We start from the raw sequence: 23,277 nt of genomic DNA, 5'->3' as shown, positions 1-23,277 counted from the left end.
GTTTCAATCCATTCTTTTATCATACTGTTATGTTCCCCGTATAGTCTTAGACAGATAAGGCAACTTGAGCTTACAGGAGCAAAGATTTTAAGTGGAGTTGGCTACAACTCTTGGGTTAGCAGTTTCTAACCGCTGGCCTCTTCCTAAACGACTGTATGAGCTCTCCAGAAAGGCTCGTAAACTAAAGAAGGCATTTTTTACTCTTGATTCAGTGGACTTCCTTTTTTTGCTTTGTCTTGTGCGTTGTTTATTTTATGGAATAAGAGGTAAGGTTGGGAGCGCCATCTCTCGAGGGTCGATCAAAGCTGCTAAGATACTTTTGCAACTATCGAATGAATAAGAATTAACAGACATTTCGGAGGGATGTTTCGTGGCATGATTTTGCATGTTAATATATGTGAAACAAACACTATATGTTAATATACTTAAAATATTATGACTTTATTTCAAACATCACTGCTTGCTTGTTTACTAAAGTTTAACAATACTTTTGTCGGAGAGAATATTTTAAGAATAGTAACAGGAAAATAAAAATTATGAACAAAGGAAGTATACATAATATTTTAAAACTAAGCATAGGAGGTAAATGATTTCCTGAGTCCAATCAATCAAATACAACTGAGAAAGAACGCAATCTAGCTTACATATTACATCAAGCACACGTACTGCATTATACACGTTGCGCGACTACTATTTTTAGTACATTGTTAAAAACTGCATTGTGCAAGAAATGGAGTAGTTGATGGTAAAGCGTACCACATTTGTATTTTAAATTTATTTTTATGCGTTAGGGGTGAAGTAGTGCATAACTTATCGTGTCTTTTAAAGAGAGGCGAATGAAATCCCTTTCACGTGCGGCCTAGAACCTTAGAAAAAGGTTAAATTAAATACACCAATTATCTATTAATATTTTGTGGTTATAATTACTCTATATTATCAAGGCTACGTCTTTAAGGATACATAAGCGTTAAATCTATCAGAGAATAAATTCTACGATGTCTTTTTTAATGGCAAAATAAATAAATTTATCAAATCAGATCTTTCTCTTTTTCGAGGATTTGATACATTTTTTAAAACAGAAATAGTATTTTGAAATCAAGGATGTTAGGTACGATCACAAGAAAGAGAAATAAAAGTGTGGTTCCAATCTTATGATAATAAAATTTCTTATACCCTGATTGTTAAATTGCTGAAATATAGGTGTTTATATTTAAAAAAAAAAAAATCATTGAAAATTCATTACGATTTAAAAAAGATAATTTCAGCATGGAATATTTCATAGGAATGAGATCAAAAAATAATTCTAGAAAATTAGGTATATTAACAGGAAAAAAAAATGTAGTACTGTAAAGATTTTCTGACCAAATTTCCAGACTCAAATCTTTTGCTACAAATATTTAAGCCTCATGAAATTATAAGAACTCTGAATATTCGCTTAATTTATAGATGTGTCCTTTCTAAGAAAGTGAAATGTTAAGTACATTTCAAGAATGCAGAGAAAGATATACACAATTCAATGTAAGGGGCGTTTCTTAATCTATTCTCGAGGACAAAAGAGAAATAAGGCTGCTATGAAATTATCTCGTTCTTCAAACAAACTTACTGCACAGATAACCTATACATTTATGGAAATTACACTACATTAAAATGAAATATAATACTCACAAACTAAAAGTTGCAGTACACAAAAATTTCCGTCGGAAATTGGGTTGCGCATAAAAGCACAAACGTTGGTTAGACTCTCTAACTGATCGATGCAAATGTGAAGTCCAGAACGCAAGAGCACTTCAGCGTCAATGTGTCACTTATCAGAGGAAATCCGCAGCAAAGGATTTCCTCCTTGTGTACGCCTTTGCTTCCGCGATAAAGCCAATCTTGTTCCCTTCAACGGATTCCCCTTATTATGACTTTGTTAATTTAGCCGCAGCTGAATAGCCACCCTCACGAGACGTAGGGCGTTCGGTTGCACTGAAGTATAATGTAAGATTATTAATTGCGCAAAGCAACAAAATAATCGCTTTTTATTTATTATTGAAAAAAGTGTTCCCTATATTAAAAATATAATTGCAGATTTTCTTCGCTTAATGAAAATAGAATGTTATTGGGAAACATTTCGTATGCCAAAATAGCTTAAAGCGAAGAACCAATTAACGTTCATTTATACGAGAATGTTTCTGTGTGCTCCGAGGCCGCGAAAAGAAATCTATCGAATCGAATGAAATAGCATAAAAAAAACTAAAATATCATTGAAATGAAAACTGAAAACAGATAAATGCCCATCCTCAGTAAACAAAAGTAACATGTTTAATATAGATTGATTTTACAAAATTTGTGAGAAAATCAACCCACCAGGAGGTTTATAAGTAGTGGTGGTGACAGTGATTCCTTGTATTGAGTATTCGGAGAGTTTGTAGCGGAAAAGGCACGACAATTATGGTATAAAAGAGCGATAGAAGCTTGTTATTGGCTTACAGTTTCTATGGCTGCTTCCCTAATGCTGAAATTCGAATTCTGCCGTGTTCTTTGGCTTGAAGTAAAACATAAAATTTTTTGCTCAGATTGACATTTTCCCCTCTCTTACAGTTATTTCTATGTAGTAGAATGTTCTGTAAAGTTAGCTTAATTGTGAATGTTCTTTCCCAAACATAGTCATATTTTTCAAACATCGCATAAAGCAAAGCACGAAAGGATATTTTCGCTTTTTTTTTTTTTTTTTTTTGTCTTCCCTCCTCCCCGCCTCCAGTAAAAGCGAAAACACTCTTGTTATTTCTTTGGTAAATTATATTAGGGCCAATGTAAATATTTTTTTTTTAAAGTTGCCTTAAAGAGGATTTTTAGCAAAGAAATAACATTATTATCATTATCATAGAAAGACATGAAGAATCGCGAAATCCATGTTTATAACGTGCATGAAATACAACAGCCGAAAGTCAAATGGACTATCGATAACTTTAATTGAAGGCCTCAGATCATTTGGATTTTTTACCACAAATTGAACGTCATAATACTTACGCAGGCGTACTGAATATACATAAATTTAGAACATTAAAAATAGGTACTTCATAAGCCATACATGTGTTGCAAATTTACTGAGGAATAACAATGCTCTGGGTTAACTGCTTATCAGTATTTTCTAGATTAACATCACCGACCGTTTAAACCGACCATTTCAAACCGACAGTTCTGGGATAAAGGTTATCAGTACTAATAGTTTGTCAGAACTGGCGGAATAGATTTAGCAAATTTTGAAAGAGAACTTCAGCTTTATTGCAATCCATAGAAAAACAATCTTTAGATATTGTGTTTACAATATTTAGGTCAAAGGTATGATGCCCGATTTCGAATAATACCTTTGTAATATTTTAGTCTAACGTTTTCGTTTAAGTTTCCTTTCTTTCTTTTGAATTCCATTTCAAATCTTTTCTATAAAAAAGATGTAAATTATCTAAGTATTTAAAAAGATTCATCAAACCTCTAATTGAGATAATTGCAGAGAGACTAATTCGAATAGTGCACAGTCTCTCTGTGTTAATTCTCCTGAAGGATTCTGGATTCTGTCCATTGTAGAAGAAACTAGTTGTCTAGACAATGCGAATATATGCATGCTCCTGGTAAGTCCATTTATAATGTTGCTATTAAGAAAAATAAACTGGAAAGAAAGAGACTTGATGGTACTTTTATCCTTTGACTTAGACTATTCAAAATCCAATACTTTCCCATTTAAATAAGTTCAGTGTAAACATATATAGACTTGAGTTTGCCCAGCAGTTCGTAGTGGACCTTGTGTTGTTAATTTCCTTAGTTTCGTATGTCTACGAGTATAAGAAACATGTCAAATGTTTTGATTTGTGTATTACTTAAGTAGTTATTTTTAACTTCAAAGTAATAACGATATGAGCGAAAAATCGCCAGCAAACGCAATCCAGTTATCAACGTGTAATTTAAGGTTTGTAAAAGAGTGGAATCTTGCAAAGTTAATTCATATTGCTGTATTACACTTCATGTTGCAAAAATTGCATATGATCATTATCATTCTAATTCATGTCTCCTCATATTTATGTCATGCTTCTTTTTATTGCAGAGGCTCCCAAGCTGGAGCTTGAGATGAAGTGCCAAATGTATGTGATAAACAATGACCTGAGTAGTTGAGTTTATAAGGAAGATACTAATTTTATAACGGATGTGTATATTATTGAAAGACATTGAGAAATAGCAAAGTATGAGAACTATACTGTTAATACAATTTTCCTGTGTCATACTATGTTAAGCCCTACCAATGGCCGAGTGGGTTACTAAATACTTGGGAGCTCGACCTGGGTTCAATACCAAGCAAATGGGCTAGCTTCATGGTTGGTTTTGTGGCTTGCCCTCGTGTAACAAAAATGAAAGCAAATTTCCCTTCGAAAATCCTCCACGAAGGTACCCCTACCCTAGGCAAGTTTCCCTCGTGCTCCTTGAGATGTTCAAATAATCTAAACTAACCCATCAAATAATCAACTGAAAGAATTTAAAATTTAGAATATTTAATTGAGATCTCAAATTAGAATTCATACCGTAAGCATTGACTGTGTAAATATCAAACAACACATAAGATTTTACAGGGCAGGCAATATGTGAGCATGAAACTATTTTTCTGAAGTACAAACTTTTTTGAAGACCAGAAACAAACATTATTATTAACCCATATTAAATCATAAAGTTTTATTTCTTTGGATGAAATTTCTATGAAATTTGATAAAAAAAATTAAAAACAGAAACAGTGGAAAAAAACTGAAAGAAAATCATTGAAGGCAATGAAACGATGAATTAATACAACGGAAGAATAAAATATGAAAACAATGAAAAAAATCATTGCTTTTTCCTACATCTAAGTTCTGTAAGAATCCAGTTTGGTCTGTTTAATGAAGCTGGTATCATATTTAGATTTCAGGTTAAATTTGTTTAATTTTTTAGAGAATATTTTCATATACTTTAATTTTTTCGTCTCAATATATATTTTTTGAAAACATATACTATATATTGTAAGCTTTTATGTTATTTAATCCAGCTATCTTATTATTTTGCCTTTATTGTCACTTCTACTTTCGTCAACCCCCACCAAAATGTAAATTAGTTTTTTCTATAAGTGCAGAATTCTTGAGTTTCAGGGAAGACACTTTGGCAGCTATCTCTGAGCGGTTAACTCTGTTACGCCTCCCTGCTACTTGGTTGTTTTATCAGCTTTGGTTTCGCTAATAATTTAGACCTCAGTCGAAGCTTATTTAAGCGCGTTCCTACTTTAATTTCAGTTTTGAATCAGCGTCGATTAAGACTGCTAAAATACTTCGCACAGAAAGCTGTCAGGACCCTCCTACAGGTACTTTCCTTATTTATACTATGGAGAAACAGGAAATCAAGGAATTATCTCATGTTCCTTTCTTTAAATTTCTGCTAATCAGCCCTATATATAGAATTTTTTCTAAAGTCTACTTTTGCAAGCCTGAAGATGTGTCAAATTAATAGAAACCATGCAAATATCGATTGTAAAATTTATGCAGAATTGAAACTCAAAATGCGTTTGTTTTTAGTTCCTTTAATCCTATCAGATTTCGTCTTAGGGAGGGTTAGCGGTAGGCATTTTGCAGCTCTGTGCTATCTCGAACGATCCTACCGCGCGATGTCTCCAAAATTCTGCCCCCGGTGAGGCCATACCCGTTGCCTCTGTCACTTGTCATGCTTATAGAAACAAGATCACAATTCAGAAATTAGGAGATATCATATTAATGTAATTTTTGCATGGCAGCAAAAGCTTTTATTTTACTAACATTACCAACATTGTTTCCAAAAGGAGCTCTAAAAAGTTTCTGAAAGAAATGGCAAGAGTCAAATCAGATGAAGCCACTGCTGAAAAATTTCGTTGGGTGCACCATTAAGAATTTTCAGGAAGGGAAACAAAATGGGGAGATCATTAAAATTATCTAACTCTATTTATTTTTGATAAAAATATTGAGTGATCATTCCTTTTACCTCATAATTAATAATGAATTCCATTCCTTTCCGATATAGTGCACACAAAGAAAATTAATCAGCCGCTAGTGCTGTGGTGAATCAGTTGATCCCATTCAATGAAATTTTAGTTTTTAATTCAGTATACGGCTTTTAAACTTAACGAAACTTGTTTTATTGGAAAGAAGTATATAACGGGATATTTTCTTTTTTACATGATAACGAGTGTGTTCGAAGCATATAATGATTTCCTGCAGAGTTTATTTCATATTACTATCTTGTATTCAAGAATTTCACAAAATTAAATACTAGAATATAATAATCAAAATTAACGTTCATAGTTTAAGATAATTCTTCTCACTTCTGATCTTAATTTTTAACCTAATGTTTTGCTTTTACGTTTGACAAGATTTCCTTCATTAGAAAAAAAGTGTATATTAGGAAACGTGTCAGCCTGAATTAAAAGAGCATAATCATTCTGAATAGAAGAAAAACATTATGTTTGTCGCGTTTGCTTACTAGAACTTTACTTCCACGAACGCCCTCTGGCGAAAGAGACTAAAAGTAGTCAGTTGAACGGCTGACGCGTCTAACAGATGTATAACGATAGACCGTCTCCGTATAAATTATGCTTGTAATCATTATAACTTGTAAATATTTTGTAGATATCTTTCATACGAATTAAAATTTCTTAAAAAGTTTATAGCTGTGTTGCGCAGTAAATCGAAGTTCATCATAGAGACAGATACAGAGAAGAAGGAAAAGCAGGCAGTTCAGGGCAGCCCTATTTAGAAGGTAAGTGAACTTTCACTTATCTATTTAATGATCAAAAAATTTTAATAGTGCAAAGTTGATAAAATTTTTTAACATGGCGCCCGAACAGGGACGGCCAGTAACTGCTATTTTCCTAACTATTGAAACTGTCTAAATTGATATCAGTTATATAGAGGATACATAAGCATAAATAATTAGTGATTGCTGATAGTTGTTGAATTGTTGAATATTAAACAATGACGGAATTCATCGATACATTGAAAAGGAAACGCGGCCACATAAGGGCTGCCGTTACAAAATTAATTGGCCGAATCGAAACTGAATTACCAAAAACAGAAGTGAATGCAGAGGAACTAGAAATTTCCTTAGAACTCTTAAATGAAAAATCGAACGAGTTAAAACAAATAGATGCCGATATAGAAAAATTAATAGACATAAATTATCTTGACCAGGAATTAAACGGTGTTGACGAATATCGTGAAAGAATAACTACATTTAAATACAAGGCTAACAAAAAATTGAAAGAAATTAATATAAAACAACAAAAATTTAATGTGTTACGAAGCACTGAACAGTTAAGTGAAAGTATTATAGAAAACGTTAAAATCGAAAGTCATAATGTGAAGCTTCCTAAACTTACGATTCCGAAGTTTTATGGCGAGAGCTGCGAATGGCTGACATTTTGGAACACTTTTTCATCAGCCATACACCAAAATAAAACGCTTGACGCTATAAGCAAATTTAATTATTTGAAATCCTTTTTGGGAGGCACTGCTTATAACACCATTGACGGTTTCGATTTAACCGAAGAAAATTACGAAACTTCAGTTAAACTCCTCACAGAACGATTTGGAAATAAAGATGTACTGATAAACGCCCATATAGATAAATTACTGAAAATAAGACCTCTAAAGGATTCTAATGACATTCAAAATATCCGTAAGTTATTCAATTATATACAGAAACATATTCGATGTCTTGAATCATTAAATATGACCTCAGAAACATATGGAGCTATATTAACGCCTATTTTGCTTAAAACATTGCCCGCAGATTTGGTTTTGGAGTATAATAAAACAGTTCGGAAATCAAATTACGATTTGAGTCACCTAGTGGAATTTCTTTCTGAACAGTTAGTTGCGCGGGAACGTACATTCCAGACGGTCCAGCCAAAGGCGGCGCCGCAAAAGCATAACAAACTGATTGAAACCAGACCTATTGCGAAACACACAGCTTCGGAGTTGACGAACGCAAGTTTGCGGGGGGGACAAACACCATGTGTTTTCTGCGACTCTTCTGATCACGAGTCTTTAACGTGTAAACAAGCATCTTTATGGTCTACTGAGAAAAAAAGGGAGAAATGTAAAGCGAAATTAATATGTTATCGCTGTTTACACCCACGGCATCTCAGTTTTAATTGCACTTCTAGAATAAGGTGTGAATTATGTAAACAACGACATGCCACTATAATGTGTTTTAAAAACGAAAACGGAGAAGTTAAGGAAGAACAAATTGAAAATAAGGCCTTAACGAATAATTCATCCTATGAAAGTGTAATCTTGCAAACTTTAATTGCCAATGTTTACGGAGATGGTGAAAGCAATTTTATACGAATAATTCTGGATACCGGAAGTAGCAGATCATATATCAGCACATTTCTTGCGGAGAAATTAAAACTAAAATCTTTAGGTCAGGAAAGTGTGACTCATGGGCTTTTTGGAGGGATAGAAAAAAGGGAAAATCACAACAAGTATCTGATTAAGTTAAATAATCCAGAAACAGGATTCACATGCGAAATGGAAGTTTTGAGCCAAAAATCCATATGCTCACATATTCCAAAATTGGAGGATAGGGAATGCTTAAAGAAACTAAGAGGTTACAAAATTTTTCCCAGTGATGTAACTAATGAGAATTCTTGTTTATTTAAAAAACACCCTAACGAAATACACGTGCTTGTAGGAGCAGATTATCTCGGAAAACTTTTTACAGGGGAAGTAAAACACGTAACGGAGAGTTTAGTAGCGATGAATACACACCTTGGTTGGACTATATTAGGGAGAACGAAGGTAAAGGGAAAGAATTTTAATGAAGTTCTTTTATCACTACACATTAGTGACAGAAAAATTTGTGACTTGTGGTCTCTTGATTCTATCGGAATAACTGAACCAGCTCTTTCGCAAACAAAACAAGAAATACAAAAGGCTACAGAAAATTATTTTATCCGTACTTTAGAAAGAGATGACGCTGGAAGATATCAGGTGTCACTTCCGTGGCTTCAAATTCATCCTGAGTTGCCAGATAATAGAATCCTTGCAGAAAAGCGTCTGAAGTCTTGCGTGAAAACCCTTCAGACAAAGAATTCCTTAGAAGCCTACGAAACTGTTTTAAAGGATTGGGTAGAAGAGGGAATAATTGAACCTATCGATATTTCGGAGGCAGAAAAGATCAAAGGGCATTATCTGCCACATAGAGCAGTGTTTCGGGAAAATTCGACTACCAAAATTCGACCAGTGTTCGACGCATCTGCAAAGGAGAAAAATTCGGTATCTCTGAACGACTGCCTGGAAAAGGGTCCTAATTATCTTGAATTGATCCCCAAAACTTTGATAAAATTTCGAGAGGGGAAATATGGAGTAATTTCGGATATAAAAAGAGCATTTCTTCAGATAGGTGTGAACCCAGCGGATCGAGATTTCCTCCGATTCCTATGGTGGGAGAAAGGACAGCCTGAAAAACTGACTATATATCGGCACCGAAGGGTTGTATTCGGCGTAAACGCCAGCCCCTTTTTACTCGCTGCCACGATTAACTACCATTTGGAAAATGTACCAAAACATCATCAGGAAATAGCTTCAAAGCTAAAGAAAGCCATGTATGTGGATAACTGCGTAGCGAGTGTGGAATCAATTGAAGAATTAAACTCATTTATCAAAGGATCTAGAGAAATAATGGCTACTGCAAAATTTGACCTAAGAGGTTGGAAACATAATAGACTTAAAAATGAAACTTCAATTCTAAACCTTTCTGATAAAGATTATGAAGATGTTGTGTCAGTATTGGGATTGAAATGGGACTTGTTTGACGATACTTTGTCTTGTCACGTAAAATATGAAGAAAACCCTGTATTGAGCAAAAGATCTGTTCTTTCCGAATTGAGTAAAATCTTTGACCCAATTGGGTTTACTAGTCCAGTTACTCTCATGCCTAAACTGATTCTGCAAGAGTGCTAGAAACAGAAATTTAACTGGGATACTAATTTGCCGAATGATCTAGCAAGGAAATTTTTCACATGGTCATCTCAATTAAAATATTTGAAAGACATCAAAATTCCTAGATTGCTTCCCAAAATAGACGAAAGTACCACTCTGCACGTATTTTCGGACGCAAGCAAGGACGCGTATGCGACCTGCATTTTTCTTAGACACAGCGGTGAGAGTGGAGTCACTTGTCAATTGATACAATCTAAAGCAAGAGTTGCTCCGCTAAAAGCACTCACCATACCTCGACTAGAGATACTCGCTTGCACTATTGGAGCCAGGCTCTCTCATACAATAAGAGAAGACTTGAAATTAAAAGAGGTTCCAGTTTTTTACTGGACGGATTCCACAAATGCTCTCTTTTGGATAAAACAGAAAGAAAATTGGTCCACTTTTATAGCCAATCGAGTAAATGAGATTCGAAAACTGAGTAACCCAGATCACTGGCATCACATTCCCGGAAAGTTTAATCCTTCGGATTTGCCATCACGCGGTTGCTCTGCAAAAGAATTGAGGAAATCCGAATGGTGGAAAGGACCAGATTGGATTTATCGACCTCCAGAAGAGTGGCCTATTGCAGATGGAGAACATCCTGACTTCGATATAGTAAATGGAGAGAGAAAACGAACTGTGGTTTCAGCCAGCAATAACACGAATGCAGATAAATTTAACCTTTTTGACAATATTTCAAAATTCGAAAAGATCATAAAGGTCGTATCTTGGATCTTTAGATTCATTAAAAATGCTACTACACCACCATCTGAAAGAACTCATGGGAGAATTTCAGTCGAAGAACTAAAGGGAGCTGAAACAGTGGTTTTCCGACTCATCCAACGAGAATCTTTCGAAGGATTGAAAGATAAAAGAATACGTGCTCTAGAACCTATTATGGACTCCAATGGCCTTATAAAAGTGAAAACACGTATCTTTCAGAGAGACGATGATGCTGACTTTCGTTACCCCGTTTTACTTCCCTCAGAACATCCATTAGTATTAAAACTGATCAAATCTGAACATGAAAGGCTAAGTCACGCTGGAGTACATGTTATGTGCGTTATGTGCGCTTTGCGTGAAAAATATTGGATCATAAAGAGTAGGAAGACCGTACGCAAGGTTATCCAAAACTGTGTACGATGTCGAAGGTTCAACTCTGATTCATATAAGATTCCTCAAGCGCCACTACCTGAAGACAGAATAAGAGATGCTTTAATTTTTGAGATTATTGGTGTTGATCTGACGGGTCCTTTAATTTTAAAAGGAGGCCAAAAAACATGGATCGTCATTTTTACTTGCGCAATATATAGAGCAGTTCACTTAGAGCTAGTCTCATCTCTATCAACCGAAAGTTTCCTGCACGCGTTCAGGCGATTCATCGCTCGAAGGGGTAGACCTGTCACTGTATACTCTGACAATGGAACCAATTTTGTTGGATCAAATAATTTGTTTAAGACCATAGATTGGAATTCTATCTTAGAAAATGCAACAGTTAAGAAAATTGGATGGAAATTTATTCCCCCTTCCTCGCCATGGTGGGGAGGGTGGTGGGAAAGATTAATTGGAGTACTAAAGAGAATTCTTCGAAAGGTACTAGGAAAATCTTCTCTGAACTACGAAGAATTGTTGACAATCATTTGTGATTGCGAGAGCATTATGAACAACCGTCCTCTCACGTATTTGTCAGAAGACGTAAAGGATTTAAGAGCTCTCACCCCAGCAATGTTTCTAACAGAAATTCCAGAGACTGGAGTTCCTGAATTAGATCTTTTGGATTCTAAATCCATCAATAAAAGATACCTTTACAGAACCAAATTGAGAAAAGATTTACGAAAAAGATTTCGATCAGAATATTTAGGGCAACTAAAACAAAGCTCGAAATTCATCCGCGAACCATCTTCTGTGAAAGTTGGTGATCTTGTAATTGTGTCCAACAACGAAAAAAGGATAAACTGGCCCTTAGCTAGAATCGTGGAAATTTTTCCATCCCACGACGGACACATTAGATTAGTGAAACTGAAAACTGCACAAGGGAAGATTATAAGACCTACTAAGAACCTCATACCTCTTGAACTCAACTTTACACCTGAGTCGGATATGCTAGTGAGGTACAGAACTCGACGTATGACGAAATCTCAAAAGACTTGAACTACAGGTCAGTTGAGGTCCGTCCTCTGTTGATACTGGACCTCAAGGTGGGAGTGTCGCGTTTGCTTACTAGAACTTTACTTCCACGAACGCCCTCTGGCGAAAGAGACTAAAAGTAGTCAGTTGAACGGCTGACGCGTCTAACAGATGTATAACGATAGACCGTCTCCGTATAAATTATGCTTGTAATCATTATAACTTGTAAATATTTTGTAGATATCTTTCATACGAATTAAAATTTCTTAAAAAGTTTATAGCTGTGTTGCGCAGTAAATCGAAGTTCATCATAGAGACAGATACCGAGAAGAAGGAAAAGCAGGCAGTTCAGGGCAGCCCTATTTAGAAGGTAAGTGAACTTTCACTTATCTATTTAATGATCAAAAAATTTTAATAGTGCAAAGTTGATAAAATTTTTTAACAACGTTCAACAACAGCGTTAATTCGTGCCTAGATAAAGTTTTTTCATACTTATATTCTGATTTTGGAAGATGAGTGCGCTTTCGAAAGTTCAGTGCTTATCCCCTAAGGGATCGTGCAAATCAAGAATATCTCTCATATCGACTCGAGTTAAATTATTGCCAACTGCAATGGATTTCCCGAGGTTATATCTATTTTTAAAGAAGCATAAACGAACACAAAATATTCACCTGACGTCGATAAAAATCTCTGATAAGATTCCCATACCTTAAAAGCTGAACCAAATATGTATATAAGAAAATCGGCATAGCAGCTTGGCAATTCAATAATTTTAGAAGCTTCACTACCCGCGTGTTACTTCTCTAAAGCAGCCCGTGGTAAGAGCGATGCTTCCTTCCTGTTACCATAGTAACGTAATGAGATTCTGCATCCAGTGCAGCTGCATTATTGTCCCTTTGAGTGCTTTATTACGTAGCACAAGAGAGTGAATATTTCTTTTCTTTACTTAGCTCTTTTCGTTCTTTACGGGTTCTTTTATTTTCGTCTTTGTACGGGCGGGAAAAAGTAATTTTTTCTATTTAGGCCTTTTTTTCCAAGTGATTTTGTTGCTCCTATATTGATTTGTGAGTGGAAGTATGTCTCATTTTTGCATGCTGGGAGAGATTATGTAGACTTTCTCTCTTAGAAAGTATTGCTGAATTATCAGTGGAGTAATTAGGGATAACATAAACATGGTAGGTACTTAAATAGGTAAGACGTTTATTGGCTTTTTTCCTATTTTGTTGTTGGTTTCGTTGAATATTCAAGAAAAGCTTTATCTCTTTATTAAATCAATTCTTTCCAATTCATGACTTAAAATGAGTTGTACGTTTTCCCTCTTTACCTAAAGTGTTAAATTACCCGTGTAATATGAACACAGCCCAAAATAATAGTAGATTTTTCCACAGCAGAAGTAAATTTAGCATTGTAAAGCATATAAATTAAGTGAATAATTGGATTGACTCTTTTTAATCCACTTTTCTAAGGATTAAAGGGAATTTTTGGCATCATGTTTGGTTTTCATAAAAATCTTATCTGTTATCAGATTTTATTTTCAGGTTAAGGGCGTGAAAAGAAAAAAGAACGAATTTAATGCTAATAACGAAGAGTCTGAAATTGGCCTTACAGTAGTTCATCATAATGTAAAAAATCAGACAAATAACATACTAAGTAATATATTGTATCGAAAAGCAAAGCTAAGATTCTTTATGATAGAATGTCTGAAAAAGAGCCTAGGTTCGTGCTATGAAATATGTACATTCTGAACAAGCCAAATATCTCTTTAGATTAATAAGGAAAAAATAGTAATAAGCGCAAAACATCTTAGCATCCTATAATCTACTGTAACGGAGTTCAACTTACGAAATAATTTTCCCGAGGCGTCGACATAATTAACATAATCTGATATCAAAGGATTTTATATCACCTTCTTAACTCCTCCTTTTGGCTTGGAAGTCATCATGAATCCTAAAAAGATCTGAAAGAGGACATCTGGATGTTTAAGGCATTAATTGCGTATATAATTACACATTTTAAACAAGTAAGTACATAAACTGGCATTTCTTAAAGAAATAACAATAATGCAATGATAATTTGAGGTTTTACTTGCTAGCTTGGTTACGGCATTCAGAATCATTTTTAAATATTCAAAATACGCATGCCATTATTAAGCAATACTAGCAAATTTTTAGTGGAGTCTGGTTGTTTTAAATTAGAAAGGAAAAAAAAAATAATTGACATCGTGAAAACAAAATGTCTATACTATAATACTGCAATACACCAGAAACAAAAAATCTTTAAGGGTAATTATGATATAAACTCGCATTTTCTTACGAAAGAAAAGTGTAATTTTCTAAAGTTCATGTAACTATGCAGGCCTTTAGTTCCTTCTGCCGCTTCACTGATTATTAACAGTAAGTGTTTCGCAGAAAGTTTCAAGTGAAGTGAATTGAAACTTGTTCAAGCAGAATTACTTTAAACGGGACTGAAGTTAACTCTAACACTTGTGACTGTGAGAGTAAATCGACTGTATACTGGTGGTTACATTTGAAATTCAGTTCATGGTTAAAAGAGCAGATGTTATGAATACTTTCGGGTTTTTCAGGTGTTGGGTGTAAATAAGAACCAACTTTCTGAGAAAATCCTTATGAAAACCAATACATTTCAAACAGCCTTCATGTGTTTCACCATAACCATTTACCTAACCTAAGACCATGTAACCACTCAGAATCAGGGTAAGAATACTGAATAAATAAATGTACTTATAAAATACCCTGGCAAAACCTATACCATGAAATATACTGGCGATTTTGGATCGGAAATGTATCTGCTCCTAATTTTCTATTAAAAATAAGGATGAATCAGAATTTGGTGGATTTTCGCAAGAAGAAAACAATTAAAATATAGAGGCTAAATGAATTTAGCAAAGCATAAGATTGTGGATGGTAGAAACAGTACTAAAGACAGTTGAAGTTATCTGACCTATTTATTAGTAGATTAGCTGAAGATTAAAAAATATTATTAAAAGAAAAAATTACTACTTAAAATTTAAGCACTACTTATTAAATTAACTCAAATTAATTTTCTTGAAAAGTATCTTCAAAGAGCCTTTTAGTAAAATTAGAGAACTTGGAAAAACAATCAAATTTCTGAACGAAATTGCATTCTGGTAATATGGTAAAGCATTCTGGTAATATGACGAGTACAAGAAACGGGGTTTGAAATTTCAGACAGCTTCACATTAAAGAAGGTAAATTCCAAGTCACACATCGTTATTTTAGAGCATATTTAGTGCCCTGAAAACTCTTTCTCAGTAATTAGGTACTCTAATTTTTCGTTTAAAATATTAAAAAATAATCAAAATATTACACACAGTACTAAAGAAATCCCTTTTAGTAAATAAAGATTTTTAAGGCCTTCTGCTAAGATGTTTAATTTTTAATATATTAGTTATTGCATATAAAATTTCAAAAATTTAGCCTCCGCTACGATCGAAAATAAGATTAAAAAAATTCAATAAAGTTTTATATTTTGAATACGGAAGAAAACAGTAATAATATGTCACATATGTTAATTTCTTAATTTCTACTGTACTTGCTTTATTTTCATAATTAAAAAATGATAAAAGCACAGTGTATTTGCTATTTATTTATTTATTTATTTAAAGATGAAATAGAAAGTTAATAAAGATTATCTGCTGGAGAACACAGGAAAAAACAAAAATTAAAATTTTCGGTAATTTTTCTCCCCTCAACGTAATAATACAACTTAAAGCATTTCCCTCAAATTTAGTTATTACAATTTAAGGTAGACATAATATATTTTATATTTTGGCGCGAGAATCTGAATTAGCAAATTCTTTTCCCTTAGTTAATCTTTTCTTTTGCCGTCTTTAAGTAAATCGTATTATTACTGAATTACATTTCTAATGCTTTTTAGTATCTAGTGAAAATTTTATTCCAGCACAAAGATTTAGATCATAACTATTTCTTAACAGCTAAACTGCTAGGGGGCGGGAATGTCCATCAGAGCGACATATTCCCGTGGAAATAAACCGCACCCTTCTGTGAAGGGATGATGAATGATGAAATAAAGAACATGACGTCACAACAGTACATGCGTCATCCACACCTGCCGAGCATTTAATAAAGATTCTATGCTCCTGGTGCTCTGGGAACGGTCAGAATAATCCGAATATAGGGATTTTCTCTCAGCAACAGATAGTAGAATCCTGATCCTAATCCTTTTGGTTTAAAGCAGATTTAACGTAAATGCATAACAGCCATCGAACCATTAAATTTAAATCATATTTAAACACATTTGAAATAGAGCTAACATCATCTAGGTTAAAATTCGGAAGTGGCAACTAAAACTCATTATGTGTGTCACAATATGTACAGTGGTAATTTGCAAACTTTTGCCTTCCCCTTCTATTTCTGAAACAGGCGCAACGTGCATTTCATTATCTAATAATTCATTGCTAGGAAATGAATGATCATCCCCTTCTGTGTCTTTCCCTAATAGGAATAGAAGGGGATGAGCATGCTACGCGTGACTAAAGGGAATGCGTCACTGCTTCGAGCACGTGTATTAGACTTTAGTGACCTAAATTAAAAGGGTATTGTAAATCGTAATAATGTAATTCAACAACCAAGTATGAACCTGGAGATGCTTAACATATCCAGCTGTTATAGCCGAAGTCAAATGCAGTTTATATCGGGGAAAATCTGGAACATACTATAAAGAAATGACCCACGCCTGGGAAGGGAGCCTACGACCTCACCTATATGGACAGTTGCTCTTTTTACTGTTACTAATCCTCTTGATCTCAACATAATCCAGATCACTTCCACGAATTTATCATGACCAAGAGGATAAATGAGCTATATTGTTGCCCAAACCTTGGGCTATTTATAGAAGATAGTGAGTGTTTTCCCAACTATGTGTATCAGTGTGCCCTAAAATAGTTTCCTATGACTCATCAAGTTAGGCTTGCCTTCCGAATGATATTCAAGTTTCGCTAGAAATTACTAATTTCTGAAACCCATGAACTAAACCCTGAGCTCAAATCATAGACCAGCTCCATCTTAGTTTTGATGGAGAGCGCCCCAGGTGACGGTTCAAAGGGTTTCCTAACCTTCTTCTCTACTAAGAACCTTTCGAAAAGACTTTAGCCTGTATGATATTTTAATTACCTTATGCCTAAAAAACATTATACATTTACAAACAACCAAGCCTTCATCGGAATTCGAATCCAAACCCAACGATATAGCAGACGACATCGCTAATTGCCATACTGGTCAGGGGGGCCTAGAGGTTTTTACCAACTGACGTATCAACAGCGTTAATCAGTTCTGTACAATTTCTTAGAATGGAGTCGCGTAATTAGACAATCTGACAACAATACTACTAGGTTCGTTCGTCAAAATACATTTAAAAATTCATTAAGGTTTTACCATCTGACAAATGTGAGTCAAATTATGCATACAAACTCTAAAAACAACTAAATTTAATTAGTTAGAAAACGATTAAGCAGCAATCTGCAAGGAAGAATTCGCGAATTTATGTTGTCCTTTGGAAAAGTTCGGTATATATTAAGGGTAGAATTTTACTGATTTTGCAACATCAGATTAATTATTTACAAATCAGTGTTATTTGCAAAAATATAATAGTTAGAATTTTCGTTACATTATTTATCTATCAAAGAACTGCAAGTGAACAATGCAAAGAAATACTTACGATTACACCCACCTTTTTGTATAACCCTACCAGTGGCCGCATGGTTATGATCGCAAAATACTGATAATTCGATTTGGGTTAGAAACCAGGCGAATGGGTTAGCTGCATGATTGGTTTTTGTGATTTTTTCTACGTAAAACGTGAATACGAGCCAGTTTCTCTTCCTAAGTCCTCTATGAAGATATCCAACCCTTAGAAAGATAGCACTCGTGTTGTTTGTTATATTAAAATAACCTAACATTTTATATACGTTATTACTGTCAGCAACTTATATCGAAAGGAGGTAGCATTCTTACAGTTAACGGGAGAGAAAACAACAAATATTAGAATTGTTGATATGAGAGAGAACAGCAGATGTCCTAACATTTAACAGGAGAATTAAAAACTAGATTTCATTGTAGCAACTTCACTAAGTATGTGATAAGCGAAAAAAATTCATTAATACAATTTTTAGAACGAAATTCAATTATATAAACATATTAAAAATATCTTAGACGTTTAGCTTAGTTTTAGACTTATTATTAAGTATTATACGTGCTGAGAGACAAATTACAATATATGTAAAATACTTGCTATGATGAAGCTATATACTCCCTAATATGCGCCATGCATACACATGTTGGATTTATTTTTACAAAATACTTAGATTTATGTTATTCGTTACATTGAAAATGAGCAGTAAATAACATAAAGCTACTTTATTTGCAGTTTTTTTCCAAGAACAATATAGAAGTTACACACAAGAAAGCAAGGCAAATTGAAAGCTCACACTGTTAATTAAAAATATTTTATTTTTCATCGTTTTGAGATTTTCGAGGCATCAGAAATGAAGGCACTCAATGATGAAAAGCTGTACAATTGTGAAATAAATTGCATCTAATATTCGAATTTACATGCTTGCTAAAGTACTGATGTTATGCCATGTCTCATATTGAGTTATTTGTCATTCTAAAAATATTTCGAAGGGTGTATTCTCAAATATCAGTCAAAAATGTAGTGTTGTCAGTCTTCTTCCTTAGGTGCTCTCTTCAGCATGTGGGGGAGCTATGCATTTGGTCAATTCCTGAAGGTGACCATTGCGTTCGAAAAGGTTAGGCAATCATCCGTATCACGATCCCGTGAGCAAAAGTCCATCAATCTACGGATTTTAAAAAAATAAATTTATGCTTTATTGCTGCTGATTAATTTAAAAAATAAATAAAAATTTTGATCAACTAAAAACTAATAAATGATTGTCCTGTAGGCAGGGCCGAATAAAATAGCTCCTACCACATCAAAAGCATAATGTTATTTGAATACTTCGGGCTCTAGATATTACTCAGCTGCAATTATTACAAAAATTGCATAGCAAGTTATAAATATGAACGAATTATTTGATTATTCAGCTTATTTCTTTAAAAAAAAGTATCAATTCTGCTGGACAATCCGGCTCTGCCTCTAGGAACAAATATCCATAAATGTTAAAAAAGTGTATACAGTTAAGTGCACTAATACTAGTATGCTTATTGCATCATTCAAAAAAGTATTAAGGAGCATAAATTTATTTTCCAATTATACAGCTTATTATTACACATAAATCAAGATTATTTCCTATTTCATTTTGCCCCAAATTTTGCCTATGCTGTCGGAATGGTTTGAGAAGTATTTTGCAGCAAAACATAGCAGAATAATTTTATCAACTGCTTTTGCTCACGAGATCTTTCTGCGACTTGAAGTTTAATTTCTACTTGAGATTAAATTAAAATTCTTGCTTCTGCTGTTTTCCGTTTCCTGAGCTCAAATTAGAACTTTTCAAAGATAATATAAAAGTCCTAACTTAACATGCAAATTGTTCATATATAAGTTCTCGGTGCTCAATAACTAAGTTAAAAAGTCACTTTTAATTTGAAAGTTTATGGTATATTGTAAAATATCCAAAGGTCGATAAACTTCTTTATAACAAGGGAAGGAGAAGAAATGCTTTGAAATAATTCATAATCTTCTTTAATATATTTATTAAGTTCTATTAATAATAATAACTCAAGAAAATTACAAGCAAAATATTTTTTTCTCGAGGATTTATTTGCCTATTGAAAGAAAAAACACATTTCCGTAACTTAAATCGCAATCATGTCTCTCAGTAACAGCAGCCCGAGGGAATACATTTGCTGTTCAATGATAATTGCGTCGAAACTGAAACTGGGTAATTATACAAAACCTTCATTGTTTTTCTTAGGTATAATATAGTACAAGTAAATTTTCTCTGGAAAATATCCTCGAAAATTAACCTTAGAGCAAATACCCTTACATGCTTTGCCGTAAAAGCAAATTCGTTTCATGGTCTTTTGTAACTATGTAAACAGACTCTGTCGTCTATTTAATTTTTTGAAGAATTGGTGGCCTACTTGCTCATATTTTCTTCTCGGAGATGCGTTATTGGGTAAATACTAAAACAAGTACTGAACATGCAAGACGTGTAAAACCCAACAGTATAGGAATGACCTGGCGTGTGTACGCATTTTATTTTATTTATTATTACTTACTTTTTCTTAAAAGCTCTGAAAATATGAACGAGATTGTAACTAGCAAAATTTTGACTTGGGTACAAAGAATGCTCATCAAATCTATTCCCTGAAGAGGACAAGCTTTTTAGCAAAAACAAAGCATTGCAAGGTTTTCAACTCCCTCGGAAGGATAAGAGAACACCATTATGAGAATAACTGACAGAGTGTTCTGACAGAAGGTACTCTAAAAATAAAATAGCCATTTGGTTTTTCAGGATTTTGATTTATTTGAAAGGGGAGAATTTAACGGCAAATTATTTATTTCAGTTACATTTTAAATTGCTTTTCTTTTCTTTTCATTTCACTAACAGTCTTTTCAGAAAGGTAGAATGCATTTTCTAGGCATTCAAGGGTCTTGGAGAATCAAATATTTCTAGCACCTTTGAGATGAGGAAATGTGTGCTTAGAAATGGAAATAAAAGTGAAACTCGACATTTTTTCAAACTGGGCACTGGCCAAAAGCGAAACTGGGCAATAACAACTCTGAATTAATGCTAACGATGAAATATTTGTTTAATTAAAAAATTAACGATTTTATGTGATAAATCCTCAATTTAAAAGTACCTACCTTTAAAAAAGCACATATTGACAGTATTTCTATTATTAAAAATATTAAATAAAAATATTTTGTACTTACCTTGTTAATAAGTTGAGACACGTCGAATTTCGTAACGAAGAATGTTCGGATCCTGTGCTGGAAGATATGGACTGGTAGAAGATAAGCTCTTTTTGTCGAGGATCAGTAGTTTTGCCTAGCCTTTTTCTTTCTTGATTTCTTAATACATATTTTCATGAAATAAAACCAGACTTACCTTCGAGATCACTGCCTACCAATTTCTAAGCCGACTTAACTATTTGTCTAGATATTCATGCAAGAAATAACAATAGCAATATGTACAGGTGTATTCGAGGAAAGTACGCCCAGAAATATAGTATATGTACTTAGATACACATGTCTATACAACAGAACTTTCTTACATAACTGCACATCCAGAAGAAGTAGCAAGCTCTCGTAACATCTTCCTGAACGTTCACCGACTGAAGACACCTATGTACTTTCGTCTTTCACATTTGGTGTGGAATGTGCCCCAACCGAATGTGTCAGTGGAAGCCCTTTCTACCTCAAAAAGAGTTTTACTGTAGCTGGGAGCTATAATTAAGTCTTGGACTTTCGCCGAGATTTGGACATATAATTTCCTTTCTGCTAAGAACTCGGTCCCTAACACAGTATTCAGTAACACAGCAAGGATTCTCTTACGAAAGCGTTCATTAATTGGATTCTTTCTAACATATTAAGAAAAATATGTATAGTAAAAATATATATATAATGTCTGCGATTTTATATGCGTAAATTCGATAAATGATTTTCATTATAGTAAAAAGACACATTCATAGCAAGTTTTTTTTTTTTTTTTTTTTTTTTTTCTTTATTACCTAGAATATTCTACTTCCTATTGCAGGATTCTCTAACAAAGGCGCTCATCAACCTGATGCACTCTAACATATTAAGAAAAATATATATGATAAAAAAATATATATAATTTCGGTGTTTTTTAAATTCGATCAATGCATTTCATTATAGTGAAAAGACACATTAATAGCAATATTCGTTTCTGTAACCTAGAATATTCTAGGTAACCGAAAAAAATCTTCTTTCCATTACCGTTTCATCTTACTGTTTCATATTTTTCCCACTTTCTTTTATTCACCCCTTTCTCTTCCCTTGATTAACTGCAACCTTATACGTAATTCTGCGAGAACTTTTTTTTCATTTTATTTATCCATAATATTCATTCCTGTTCGTCAAATGTCTTTAAAGAAAGATCCTTTTTAATTTGTAACCCTACGCATAGACGGATAAAAAACAACTACAAGTATTTTAATCAAAGAGTTTAAAATTTTTTATGTATATCGACACTCACTGGAAAAGAAGCTAAATTTGGTAACTTCTTTTCCATGTAGAATCTGTTTCGCCTTGTACTCACGACCGCAGTTGGTTTTTGTTATCACCAATCTTCAGCTGATCAGAAAATAAAAGTTCGCAGCTGAGAAATAAAACTCAAAGAACCTCAATAGTCTTCAAATATAACCAAGAATGATTCAGTTTTAGTTGTCTACGGATACCCGAAACTTTAATTGTTTTGGATTCGCTAATAGTAATAAAATAATTTTTACAGTAAAATGGCCATGCTGTTAGTTCTCAAAATATCTATTTATTTAAAGGAAAGAAAACAAAGAGCGGGATTTCGCAAATAATTTTGAAAATATAAATTAACCCCTAAACTCGCAGTTAATTATTGATAACTCATATATGTCGAATATTTATATGCCATTAAACTAGATATATTTAACCCTAAAGGAGAAAAGTGGTAAAAATTGCGAATCATACCATTTTAAAAATTCCAGCTGATATTAAAAAGTAATAAATAAAACTCTATAAAAACGATTAAGATTCCAGAAACTGAATATTCAACTTCGAAGTACAAATGTGTATTTAATACAGTTAAGTGATTTCGTTAGTTATTTTTGCCACATTATTGCAATTTTATCAATTATTGCAATAATATGAATCTTTGAACAAAAGTTAATAAAAATGATAAGATTGAGAATAATTAAGTCAGTTAATAAGTTTATTTCATTTCATTCTTTGTACTGAAACTTTTATTCATGTTCATAAAGGATTTTCAAAACATTATTTTAACAATACACAATAACGAAGAGAGTCCAGTAAGAATATTTTTATGAAAGGAAATTTCCTATAAACACCGTATATAAGAAGAGTAAAAGAAAATGTTTTCATTGCTTACCACTTCAGAGACATCGAGGTTTCTCTTACACTGCATAACAATTCAGGACCTTCCTTTGAGGACAGATGGAGAAGT

At 33.5% G+C, this 23,277-nt stretch overlaps 1 protein-coding gene across 1 annotated transcript in view; it reads left to right on the top strand.

Annotated features, from left to right (window-relative positions):
- Positions 1–10,904: 10,904 nt before the first annotated feature.
- The window catches only part of LOC118200394 (uncharacterized), a 250,507-nt gene continuing 238,134 nt past the window's right edge, over positions 10,905–23,277 (top strand). The window contains exon 1 of the mRNA XM_085808178.1: positions 10,905–12,504. Within this exon, the coding sequence (XP_085664304.1) occupies positions 10,905–12,158 (1,254 nt within the window). The 3' untranslated portion in view covers positions 12,159–12,504. The remainder of the gene's footprint in view (positions 12,505–23,277) is intronic.

This window comes from Stegodyphus dumicola, chromosome X1, assembly GCF_044657685.1.
Source record: "Stegodyphus dumicola isolate Sdum_Otavi_A_Nest chromosome X1, ASM4465768v1".
NCBI classification, from domain to species: Eukaryota; Metazoa; Arthropoda; class Arachnida; order Araneae; family Eresidae; genus Stegodyphus; species Stegodyphus dumicola.
The sequence above is the reverse complement of the archived record's forward strand: the minus strand, read 5'-3'. Positions and strand labels throughout refer to the sequence as shown.